This window comes from Pelophylax lessonae (assembly GCF_965119305.1).
Source record: "Pelophylax lessonae genome assembly, chromosome: 3".
Lineage (NCBI taxonomy): Eukaryota > Metazoa > Chordata > Amphibia > Anura > Ranidae > Pelophylax > Pelophylax lessonae.
The window spans coordinates 456,848,902-456,862,595 of record NC_138770.1 but is presented as its reverse complement, the minus strand read 5'-3'; the positions used below and the strand labels follow the sequence as shown (position 1 = coordinate 456,862,595).

The 13,694-nt window shown below is 38.1% G+C and overlaps 1 protein-coding gene across 1 annotated transcript in view; it reads right to left on the bottom strand.

The window, feature by feature from the left end:
• Window positions 1–13,694, bottom strand: part of PLG (plasminogen) — a 157,477-nt gene that overhangs the window by 114,321 nt on the left and 29,462 nt on the right. Inside the window, exon 3 of the mRNA XM_082251594.1 lies at window positions 11,385–11,491. Coding sequence (XP_082107720.1) covers window positions 11,385–11,491 — 107 coding nt within the window. The remainder of the gene's footprint in view (window positions 1–11,384; window positions 11,492–13,694) is intronic.

Genomic DNA, 13,694 nt, shown 5'->3' with positions numbered 1-13,694 from the left:
ATATGTATATACATATATATATATATATATGTATATATATATATATATATATATATATATATATATATATATGCATATATATATATATATATATATATATATATATATATATATATATATATGCATATATATATATATATATATATATATATGCATATATATATATATATATATATATATATATATATATATATATATATATATATGTATATACATATATATATGCATATATATAATATAGAATGTGTTATGTGTTTTGTGCAACGTTTTTTTTTTTTTTTGAATTTCCCTCCCTAGTTCCGCTCCCATGCAGCATTGCTGCTGCAGGGAACGGAACTAGGAAGTCCTCCTACCGACAGACGAGCGGCGGAGATCTCGGCTGGCGGTCACAGCAATGAGAGCTCATCGCTGGATCGCCAGGATAAGGTAAGAGAAGCTCCGCTGCGCTGTCTGCACGCTCTGCCCATTGACCCCGAGCGTGACTCGGGGATACCGCTAATAGCAGAAAATTCCTACCCCGAGTCACGCTCGGGGATACCGCTAAGGCGGTTAAATAGCACGTGCTCTCCAAAGGGTTAAGCACCCCTGGGTTAAAAATTCAAAGCTGGATGCAGTTTGTCCTAAATCGAAAAGGAATGATGTAACAACCTGAATCTGACATTGTTCAGAAATGCTTGTAGTCAACCATGAGGACTTAAGCCTAGTATGCATGGGTTGAATGTTGGGCGATATCGACTATTTCAAGAAACACCGGCCAACATTCCACCAGTGTGTATGGCAGCCAGTCTTAAAGAAGCCGGGTGTTCAGTCGGCTTCTGTTGGACGTGCATACTGGAAAACCAGAATACGACCAGCTCTGGATCAGTGCTCTCAGCCAAAGGCCACCCCCCCCCCCCCCCCGCCATTAGAACACAACATCGGATTGTTAGTACAGAAGCTCTGATTGGAGCTGTCAGTCTTTATTCCTTCAACCCAGCTCGTTGAACGGAAAAAAAAAAAAAACAAATGGTGTGTACTGGACTTTATTCTAAGAAACATTATATATATATATATACTATATATATATATATATATATATATATATATATATATATATATAGTGCATCCTGAAAGTATTCGAAGCACTTCTTTTTTTCTACATTTTGTTATGTTACAGCCTTGTTCCAAAATTGAATAAATCCATTATTTTCCTGAGGTTTGTTTGAAATATTTGCAAATGTATTAAAACAAAAAAAAAAAAAAAAAAATCGCAACATAAGTATTCACAGCCTTTGCCATGACACTCAAAAATGAGCTCAGGTTCATCCTTTTTCCACTGATTATCTTTGAGATGTTTCTAAAACTTCAGTTGGTTGAACAGGATTTGGAAAGACACACACCTGTCTATATAGGGCCCCACAGTTAGTAGTGCATGTCAGAGCACAAACCAAGGCATGAAGTCCAAGGAATTGTCTGTAGACCTGCTAAACAGGATAGTATGGAGGCACAGATCTTTTCACAGACAAAATTTCTGAAGCATTGAAGGCCCCAATGAGCACAGTAGCCTCCATCATCTGTAAATGGAAGAAGTTTGGAACCACCAGGACTCTTCCTAGAGTGAGCCGCCTGGCCAAACTGAGTGATCAGGGGAGAAGGGCCTTAGTCAGGGAGGTGACCAGGAACCCAATTGGTCACTCTGACGGAGCTCCAGCATTTCTCTGTGCAGAGAGGAGAACCTTCCAGGAAGAGCAATCATCTCTGCAGCACTCCACCAATTAGGCATGTATGGTAGAGCAGCCAGACAGAAGCCACTCCACCATAAAAGGCAAAAGACAGCTCACCTGGAGTTTTCAAGGAGGCACCTGAAGGACTCTCAAACCATGAGAAACGAAATTCTCTGGTCTGATGAAACAAAGATTAGACTAGTCAGTCAGGATCAAGGGAAAGATAATTGCAGCAATGTACAGAGACATAATTCATGAAAAATTGTTCCAGAGCACTCTGGACCTCACACTGGGGCAAAGGTTCATCTTCCAACAGGACAACGACCTTAAGCACACAGCCAAGATAACAAAGGAATGGCTACAGGACAACTCTGTGAATGTCCTTGAATGTCCAGAGCCCAGACTTGAACCCGATTGAACATCTCTGGAGAGATCTGAAAATGGCTGTGCAATGAGCAGGAGCTTGAGAGGTCCTGCAAAGAAGAATGGGAGAAACTACCCAAAAATAGGTGTGCCAAGCTTGTAGCATCATACTCAAAAACACTTGAGGCTGTAATTGGTTACAAAGGTGCTTCAACAAAGTATTGAGCAAAAACAATACTTATGTACATGTGATTTTTTTAGTTTAATAAATTTGCAAAGATTTCAAACAAACTTCTTTCAAATTGACATTATGGAATATTGTTTGTAGAATTTTGAGTAACATAATGAATTTAATCTATATATATATATATATATATATACATATACAGTGGGTACGGAAAGTATTCAGACCCCCTTAAATTTTTCACTCTTTGTTATATTGCAGCCATTTGCTAAAATCATTTAAGTTCATTCTTCTTCCTCATGAATGTACACATAGCACCCCATACTGACAGAGAAACACAGAATTGTTGACATTGTTGCAGATTTATTAAAAAAGAAAAACTGAAATATCACATGGTCCTAAGTATTCAGACCCTTTGCTCAGTATTAGCCCCCTTTTGATCTAATACAGCCAGGAGTCTTTTTGGGAAAGATGCAACAAGTCTTTCACACCTGGATTTGGGGATCCTCTGCCATTCCTCCTTGCAGATCCTCTCCAGTTCTGTCAGGTTGGATGGTAAACGTTGGTGGACAGACATTTTTAGGTCTCTCCAGAGATGCTCAATTGGGTTTAAGTCAGGGCTCTGGTTGGGCCATTCAAGAACAGTCACGGAGTTGTTGTGAAGCCACTCCTTCGTTATTTTAGCTGTGTGCTTAGTGTCATTGTCTTGTTGGAAGGTAAACCTTCGGCCCAGTCTGAGGTCCAGAGCACTCTGGAGAAGGTTTTTGTCCAGGATATCCCCCCTGTACTTGGCCGCATTAATCTTTCCCTCGATTGCAACCAGTCGTCCTGTGCCCGGAAGCTGAAAAACACCCCCACAGCATGATGCTGCCACCACCATGCTTCACAGTTGGGACTGTATTGGACAGGTGATGAGCAGTGCCTGGTTTTCTCCACACATACCGCTTAGAATTAAGACCAAAAAGTTCTATTTTGGTCTCATCAGACCAGAGAATCTTATTTCTCACCATCTTGGAGTCCTTCAGGTGTTTTTTTAGCAAACTCCATGCGGGCTTTCATGTGTCTTACACTGAGGAGAGGCTTCCGTCGGGCCACTCTGCCATAAAGCCCTGACTGGTGGAGGGCTGCAGTGATGGTTGACTTTCTACAACTTTCTCCCATCTCCTGACTGCATCTCTGGAGCTCAGCCACAGTGATCTTTGGGTTCTTCTTTACCTCTCTCACCAAGGCTCTTCTCCCCCGATAGCTCAGTTTGGCCGGATGGCCAGCTCTAGGAAGGGTTCTGGTCGTCCCAAACGTCTTCCATTTGAGGATTATGGAGGCCACTGTGCTCTTAGGAACCTTAAGTGCAGCAGAAATCTTTTTGTAACCTTGGCCAAATCTGTGCCTTGCCACAATTCTGTCTCTGAGCTCTTCAGGCAGTTCCTTTGACCTCATGATTCTCATTTGCTCTGACATGCATTGTGATCTGGAAGGTCTTATATAGACAGGTGTGTGGCTTTCCTAATCAAGTCCAATCAGTATAATCAAACACAGCTGGACTCAAATGAAGGTGTAGAACCATCTCAAGGATGATCAGAAGAAATGGAAAGCACCTGAGTTAAATATATGAGTGTCACAGCAAAGGGTCTGAATACTTAGGACCATGTGATATTTCAGTTTTTCTTTTTTAATAAATCTGCAACAATGTCAACAATTCTGTGTTTTTCTGTCAGTATGGGGTGCTATGTGTACATTCATGAGGAAGAAGAATGAACCTAAATGATTTTAGCAAATGGCTGCAATATAACAAAGAGTGAAAAATTTAAGGGGGTCTGAATACTTTCCGTACCCACTGTATATATATATGGTGTGTGTGTGTGTGTGTGTGTGTATGTATGTATGTATATAAATATAAATATATATATATATATATATATATATATATATATATATATATGTATGTATATATATAAGCTGCAGATTTGTTGGTTGCACATCCATGATGTGAATCTTCCATTCCATCACATCCCGAAGGCCTAAATGCATTGAGTTGCTGCCACATACGTGATTGGCTGATTAGCAATTTGTGTTACCAAGCAATTGAACAGCAATTGAACAGGTGAACCTAATAAATTTGCCAGTTAGCATATATACAGTATGCAGAACAGTGGCTAAGTGGTTAGCGCTTCTGCCTAACAGCACTAGGGTTGTTGGTTTGAATCCCAACCACAAAACTGTCTGCCTGGAGAAGTTCTTCCTGTTTCTGCGTGGGTTTCCTCCAGGTACCCTAGTTTCCTGCCACACTCCACAGACATGCTGGTTAATTGGCTCCTGTCTAAATTGTCTGTAGTATGTGTATGTATAAGAGTGTGTTAGGGACATTAGATTGTAAGCTCCTTGAGGGCAGGGACAGATGTGAATGTACAATATATATGTAAATTGCTATAAAAAATACCTGTAATAAATACATTTATACAGTATATATATATATATATATATATATATATATATATATACTGTATATATAAAATAATTTTGAAGTCCAAAAAAAAAAAAAAAAAAACTAGGGGGGGGGGGGGTTCTTTGTAATAACCTAGGAAGGAGGACACAGGACAGCTGTGAATTTCTGTTCAACATTTTTTTTCACTTTTCAAACAGATGGTATAAAATTCTTCCAGTGGTATATGAAACAGATTAAAGAGCAAAATGAAAGAAATGTATTGCTAGGGTTTACATACATTTTAAAAATAGTACAAAGCTTTGTTTGCTCACAAAAATCAATGTGGTATCTAAAAAAAAATATAAAAATGAAAATGATGCAGTGATTTCCTAAGTAAATAATACAAAATCAATGTGCAAAATAAATACCAATAAAGGTGCACTAGTGCTTATAAAATCATCAAATAAATGTAACACTTACTCCTTCTTAACAAAAAAATGTCATACAACATTTATTAATTCAAATGATGTACACACTAAAACAAGTCGATATCGGTAGGGCAGTGAACCAAATGGTAATATCAAAGTTCATGCAAATTATATAATATTGAGTGCTCCTGTGATAATGTGTTCCAAAAGTCAGAATCAAAACAAATATAAGTCCCCAGAGAAATTTTCAGTGCTCTTCACTTTGTGCAAATCAAGCATAAACTTTTTCAAAATGGTAAACTCCTCCCGACGATTTGCATCTCTACACGCGTGACTTCATCAGGGGTGGAGTCAGGTGCATATGAATAATCTATTTATATTCTACGATGGTCAGCATGAATACCGATCTAGGTGATTAGGTGCTACCACGTATGTAATTTTCCCATCACCGTCCACATTTACATAATCCTTGCTGGGCATAGGTAAATCACTATATAGTTACAATTAAATTATAACAGCTATAAAATACAGTAAGATTAAATACCCATAAAAATCCATTCCTCATATAATATTTACTCGATCGCATTATAAATAACTGAGGTATCAGTCAAAGTGTATAGTTAAGAAAATTAGAAATTCAACTCAACTGTTCATACTACATATATAAAACAATTTGTAAATTCAACTACTAGGACTCAAACCAAATCTAGGATGAATTCTAACGACTATATTGATATCCCTTAATCTATAAACTGCACCCTCTAGCGGTCAAATTTGTGTAAACACTCATAATAAAATCCTTCTGAGGGGTGTCTAAGTGATAACCTATGAATAGCGTTATCTAACATCAAATAGGTCAAGTTATTTTCACATACTCATATTATATCCAATACATATATAATCCAGTTGGGTGTGAGGCTTAATAACAGAACTTTTTGCAATATATTTTTGAAACAATAAAAAAATAAATAAAAATGAAATAAATATAAACAGTAATGGATAGGGGGAGGAGTCATTAAATTAAAACATATTAGCACCATACGAATGTAGTCCTAAGCATGTTGGACAGGAGGAGTATATGTCCATATAAACCAAGTATCTAACTAAGCCATCAAAAATCAGCAATAAAGCAATTTTGATCAAACTCTATGTTGTGGCCTAGGGACGCAAGGGTCTGTAACTCCAAAAAATCTACCTAGACCTGCTCTGTCTAAGGGTGGTGATTTTATTACTTCCTCTCCAATGTGCCCTAAAACTTTCTATCACCCAGAAAAGTAATTCAGCTGCATTTTTATTATGATTGGCTAGAACATGTCTAGATAAACTATGTTTTAAATACCCTTTTTTGATATTTTGTACATGCTCTCGCAATGTTTTCCAAAGTGGTCTCTTCGCCCTTCTTACATACTGTAGATGACAACTGCACTGTGGTACATACACTGCTCCTTCTGTTCTACAGGAGATAAATTCTCTAATCTTGTAAGTTTTATTAGCTGTAAATTCTCTTTTTCTTTCCTTTTTTGCCTTTTGTATGTTTGCAGGCATAACATTTTTTGCATGGGAAGAATACAGTCTCACTGAAAAAGGAGAATTTATTTGTTGTCGGGGGATCTACAATATTCTTGACCAGTTTATCTCTTATTGTTGGAGCCCTTCTTTAGACTTTTGGGTCTCTCTGGTAGTATTGTCTCAAATTGTCTATCTGCTTTTAATATCTCCCAATGTTTCTTAATTTTTTTTTCTGCCTGTTTATATTGACATTATAGTCCAAAATGGTAGCCATCCCATGCCCATTTTTGTCCATCTGGTTGTTTATATTTCACCAGGTCTTCTCTATTCATGGTCCCTACCTCCCTAACTTTTTCTTCTATAAATGACCTGTTGTATCCTTTTTGAATAAAACGATTACCAATTAACTTAGCTTGTTCTTCATACATCTTTTTTTCCTGTACAATTTTTTCTTAGCCGCACTAATTGTCCTTTTGGGATGTTTATTATCCAAGATCCATAATGGCAGCTGTGTATTGGTAAATAATTGTTCTTATTCACTGGTTTGAAATACGTTTTTGTTTTTAATGAGCTTCCATCACCTAAAATTTCAAAGTCAAGGAAGTGTATTATTTCTGTATTGGTTTCCCATGAAAGTTCAATGTTCTTCCAATAATTATTGAGTTTTCTAGTGAATTCTTCTAGACTCTTCATATCTCCTTCCCATAGAATAAATACATCATTAATAAATCTTTTGTATATCAGGAGTTCTTTAGGCCTATCCTTGTTGTTCCCATTGCAATACCTTTTATCTGTTTATAATAACTTTTCCCATAGCAGAAGTAATTATATTCTAAACTGTAATCCAGTCATTTCAATATAAATCTTTTTTGTGTGTCATTTAGATAATGTTATTCTCTTTAAAAATATGTGAACACAACTTGCCCTATTTGATGTTAGATAACGCTATTCAGAGGTCATCTCTTAGTCACCCTTCAGAAGGATTTTATTATGAGTGTTTACACAAATTTGACCGCTAGAGGGTGTTGTTCAGAGATAAAGGGACATCTATATAGTCATTACAATTCATCCTAGATTTGGTTTGAGTCCTAGTAGTTGAATTTACAAATTGTTTTATATATGTAGTATGAACAGTTTAGTTCCATTTCTAAATGACTTAACTATACACTTTGACTGATACCTTAGTTATTTATAATGCGATCCTGATGCTATTTTTAATAGATATTTAATTTTACTGTATTTTAGAGCTATTATAACTTAATTGTAACTATATAGTGATTTACCTACGCCCAGCAATGATTATGTAAATGTGGATGGTGAAGGGAAAATGGTATACATGGTAGCACCTAATCATCTAGTTCGGGATCCATGCAGACCATTATGGCACCTATTCATCTGGATTCGTATCCATGCTGAACATTATAGAATATAAATAGATTAATCGTATGCACCTGACTCTAACCCCTGATGAAGTCATGAAGTCATGTGTGTAGTGACGCAACGCGTCGGGAAGAGTTTGGGTGACGTTAGCCCCTGTGACTCGGCCAGACCGGGAGTGCTCTTGTAGTTGGATTTACAGACTTTGAGGGGGCGATCATGAATGTAAATGTGAGTGATGCTGTTTATTTTGTAATAAATCTTTACAGTTTTACATGATGAGAGATTTCTTTATTCATTTATGGTGATACGTGGGAGTATAAATGAAGAGGAATATCCGAAGAGGCCTCGCATGGACAGATCACCATGGTTGACAGCACTAAGGAGAGTTGTGCTGACAGGCTTGAGCGATCTATATGAGATTGTAGATCTATATTTGAGGTGAGCTGCCACCCACACAACAATTATCACTGCATGTGCTGGAGAGTTAGAATCACGGGATATAAAAAGGAAAACACATTGCTTCCAATGAGAAAAGGAAAAGTCACTATTTTGAATAGGTTTATGCTTGATTTGCACAAAGTGAAAGTGAAGGGAAGGGAAAAAAAATTCTCTTAAGACTTATATTTGTTTTGATTCTTACTTTTGAAACACTATATCACTTTGATCATTTATATAAAAGGAAGCATTTAATATTGCATAATTTGCATGGACTTTGATATTACCACTGCTTTACCAATATTCACTTATATTAAAAAAGAATAGCGCGCAAATGCAAAAGAAATAACTACCAAATCTGAAGACAATCCATAAATAAAAATGTGGGTTTGGTCCCACCATATGGCCATATCGTGCTCAAGCCCACTACTGCGTCAAAGTACCCCATTATCAGTGGGTCCTACACTATCCATGAAAAAGAGATGAATCCAGCCTTTCTAACCCTTGGAGATAATACTCCTTGCTGGGAAGGATGTGCAAATGCACTACAGGGGACTCCTCCTATATCCACTTGATGGTGGACACTGATTGAGTACAGGTGTGTGTGGGGGGGTGGGGAGGTTTGCTCAACCTCGATAGTCTGGTCAGACCGAATACATAATAAACAGGCAAAAAAATTTTTGGGGGAGCATACCCATGTATTTCTAAAGCTGCTGCAGCTATGAACCAAAAGACATGTATATTAAAAAAGAATAGCGCGCAAATGCAAAAGAAATAACTACCAAATCTGAAGACAATCCATAAATAAAAATGGGGGTTTGGTCCCACCACATGGCCATATCGTGCTCAAGCCCACTACTGCGTCAAAGTACCCCATTATCAGTGGGTCCTACACTATGCATGAAAAAGAGATGAATCCAGCCTTTCTAACCCTTGGAGATAATACTCCTTGCTGGGAAGGATGTGCAAATGCACTACAGGGGACTCCTCCTATATCCACTTGATGGTGGACACTGATTGAGTACAGGTGTGTGTGGGGGGGTGGGGAGGGTTGCTCAACCTCGATAGTCTGGTCAGACCGAATACATAATAAACAGGCAAAAAATTTGGGGGAGCATACCCATGTATTTCTAAAGCTGCTGCAGCTATGAACCAAAAGACATGTATATTAAAAAAGAATAGCGCGCAAATGCAAAAGAAATAACTACCAAATCTGAAGACAATCCATAAATAAAAATGGGGGTTTGGTCCCACCATATGGCCATATCGTGCTCAAGCCCACTACTGCGTCAAAGTTTTAATATACATGTCTTTTGGCTCATAGCTGCAGCAGCTTTAGAAATACATGGGTATGCTCCCCCAAAAAATTTTTTGCCTGTTTATTATGTATTCGGTCTGACCAGACTATCGAGGTTGAGCAAACCTCCCCACCCCCCCACACACACCTGTACTCAATCAGTGTCCACCATCAAGTGGATATAGGAGGAGTCCCCTGTAGTGCATTTGCACATCCTTCCCAGCAAGGAGTATTATCTCCAAGGGTTAGAAAGGCTGGATTCATCTCTTTTTCATGGATAGTGTAGGACCCACTGATAATGGGGTACTTTGACGCAGTAGTGGGCTTGAGCACGATATGGCCATATGGTGGGACCAAACCCCCATTTTTATTTATGGATTGTCTTCAGATTTGGTAGTTATTTCTTTTGCATTTGCGCGCTATTCTTTTTTAATATACATGTCTTTTGGTTCATAGCTGCAGCAGCTTTAGAAATACATGGGTATGCTCCCCCAAATTTTTTGCCTGTTTATTATGTATTCGGTCTGACCAGACTATCGAGGTTGAGCAACCCTCCCCACCCCCCCCCCACACACACCTGTACTCAATCAGTGTCCACCATCAAGTGGATATAGGAGGAGTCCCCTGTAGTGCATTTGCACATCCTTCCCAGCAAGGAGTATTATCTCCAAGGGTTAGAAAGGCTGGATTCATCTCTTTTTCATGGATAGTGTAGGACCCACTGATAATGGGGTACTTTGACGCAGTAGTGGGCTTGAGCACGATATGGCCATATGGTGGGACCAAACCCCCATTTTTATTTATAGATTGTATTCAGATTTGGTAGTTATTTCTTTTGCATTTGCGCGCTATTCTTTTTTAATATACATGTCTTTTGGTTCATAGCTGCAGCAGCTTTAGAAATACATGGGTATGCTCCCCCAAATTTTTTGCCTGTTTATTACCAATATTCACTTGTATTTGTGTGTACAATATTTGGATTAATAAGTGTATGACATTTTGTTGTTAAAAAGGAGTAAGTTTTACATTTATTTGATGATTTTTTTAAGAGCTAGTGCACCTTTATTGGTATTCATTTTCCACATTGATTTTGTATTATTTACTTAGCAAAGCGCTGCATCATTTTAATTTTTATATTCTATTTTCAACGTGGGGACCCATTTGATAGATGTAAGCAGCTGCTATATACACTTATTCCAGATGCAAGGTAGCGCATAGGAACCCCCTTACTTATATTTTAATGTGGTATCTACATTGATATGTTTGGTTCATCCACATTTTCATTAGGCTGACAAATGTTTATTAGAAAATTATGGTTTTAGGCCTTCTTCGAATTAATCTGTGCCCTGTGCAGGGTCGTGTTTACTGACATGGGGATGCAAAGGTGTTCCGTGCATCTCCATGCCAGCAATCCCATCGCTAAACACAGCCGCTGTTCCCAATGTGACATCCATGCGGGTGCATTTGGGGCCGTGCACCCACACCCAGACAGATGTTACATTGGAGGCAGCGGTTGTGTCTGTGCATTCCCATGCTGGTAAACATGGCCCTGCATTGGGGCACAGATTAAATCACCCCATGTGAACAAGGCCTTCTATATGAAAACTTCTATAAACTTAGTATAAACAAAATAAATAATAAATGTTGCAAATTGAACACATACCTTTTCTTTCATATATGGCTACATCACTCCTTCGATGCACTATCGAAGACCTCTGATTGTCAAGAAGTGTAACACATAGTTGGTTTTTTGAACCGTACAAAAAAGCCCTAAAAGATTTTTAAAAAAAATTAGCACATGTAAATGCAAACTGCTATCTTAATTTTTCTTTAAAGATTCCATAAAAAGTGACGAGACATAAAATCTACAATGTAAACTAGTACTTTCTGATTGCATTTTGAAAACAGCAACATTGAATAGGTGCCCACACTAGTGCTGCAAAGTCTGTAAAATGCCACTAAAGATAAATAACAAGAAAAATATATTTTAACTCCCTGTGGAGGGGGTGGGAGCAGCCAGCTCAGGCTCTCAGGGGCTCACTGAGAGTCTGAGCTAGGTGCCGGTCCAGCCATGTGGGTGGATCCCGACTCCATTGTCATAATCTTGCCGGAGCCTGATTTGGCTCTGTGACGTCAGCAGACAGTGGACTTCAGCCCTCTGTCTACTGAAAATGGGTCACAGAAGTGTAGATTGAACTGCACTCCTGTGATCCAGAGGAGAAGTACAGCCAAACGAGCTTTGGCTGTACTTCTTTAAAAGGAGAGGGATTAGAATACCTATCAGATTTTTATTGTTGTCTGTATCATTCTCTCTATTTGTCCTAATGACCATTACCACTGAAAGTGAATCCCGAATTTTAGGTGGTCACTGGAACAGGAAAAGAGAGGAAATCCATTTTCCTTTATGTAATAAAAATCAGTGTTTAATAAATACTGTCTCTAAAAATGATATCAAATTAATTTGGGTACAGTGATGCATGACCAAGTAATTGTCAGTCAAACTATCAGAGCACTGAAGCCTAAAAAGTGGCATGGTAATGAAGGGATAATACAGACTGGTACACAAGTGGTAAACAACAAGCCAGGGTTACTAGCGATCTCCTCACATTTCCCTGCTAGAAAGACATCTGATGTTTATGGATGCAGAGGCATGCTTTGGGCATTTGAAAAAAATACCATTCAGTGGGGAGACAATCTTTTTATGTAGTCTAAAGGGAAACATTGAAAATATAGAAATCCTTTAAATAACATGCATGGGGATGCCTAAGAGCAAAGGGGAAAAAACTGTGGTGTTCTAGCTAAAATTCATACCAGGCACTTATCCAGGCATGCAGCCTGGGTGGCAAGGAAAGAGAGAACAGTAAGGCTGGCCATACATGTTCAAATTTCTTGTGCAATTTTCTGTTAGATTTAACACAAACCACATAATATGAGGTCAAAGCCAAACAACGCTTTCACTTAGGCAGGACTTTGTACTACATAGTTGAAGGTACATTTCAGGAAAATTGTAAGAAAATTGTATAATGTATGGCCAGCCTAAGTGTTCAGCCCTCTTTCCCTCTTGACCATACCAGGCCACATGCTTTTCAACCTTGGGAGCAGTAAAGCCTTTCCCCCCTCGTAAAGCACCTTGTCACATGTTGAGGGGACAAGGGCCTCACCCCCACAAGAGATTTGGGTATTTATGGCAGGGAACTTCTTGAAATTGAAAAAAGACTCTTTTTTTTTTTAAAAAAAAGGGGGCCCCCCCAGATACAGTATCTGGCCTCCCCCAAGGGAAATTAGTATGGAATACATTAGTTCTCCTTATTACTCATACGTGAAAAATATAGAGAAATGTAAATAAAACACACTAGCAGCATAAAGAAGTCCTCTAATTCAAATATAATGCACACAAACACATTTATATATATCCCATGTTGTGATACAGTCTCTGTTGGGTCATCCACTGATGAAAATCCATCATCAGTCACGATGATCCATTGCCGAATGATGTTTCACCAATGCACTAAACACGGCTAAGGCTTTATTCACACTTGTGTGACTTTTCGTGCAACTTTGGACACCAACGTTGCATGACAAGTCTATTCCCATTTTTTCCAATGATAACCATTCATATATGTGTGACTTTAAGTTGCAGCAACTTCAAATCAGTTCATGCACTAGAAAAGAAACATAGGAGATCGGACTTTACAGGCCAAAAGGAGAGATTTTTTCATAATTGTAAATAAAATACATATTTATTTGTATCATAATATAATAAAAACACTATACATAATAAAAACTAACACAAACATTATAAAAACAATCCTTAAAAAAGAGGGAAGTATAAATAACTACTCAGACGGCCACTATATGATGATGGTCTTCAGTGCCAACGCGTTTCACTATTTGCTTCTTCAGGACAAAAAGACCCTATAGTGCTCATCTATAGATAGAATTAACATACTTTACAAAAAAACATTGGTACAAA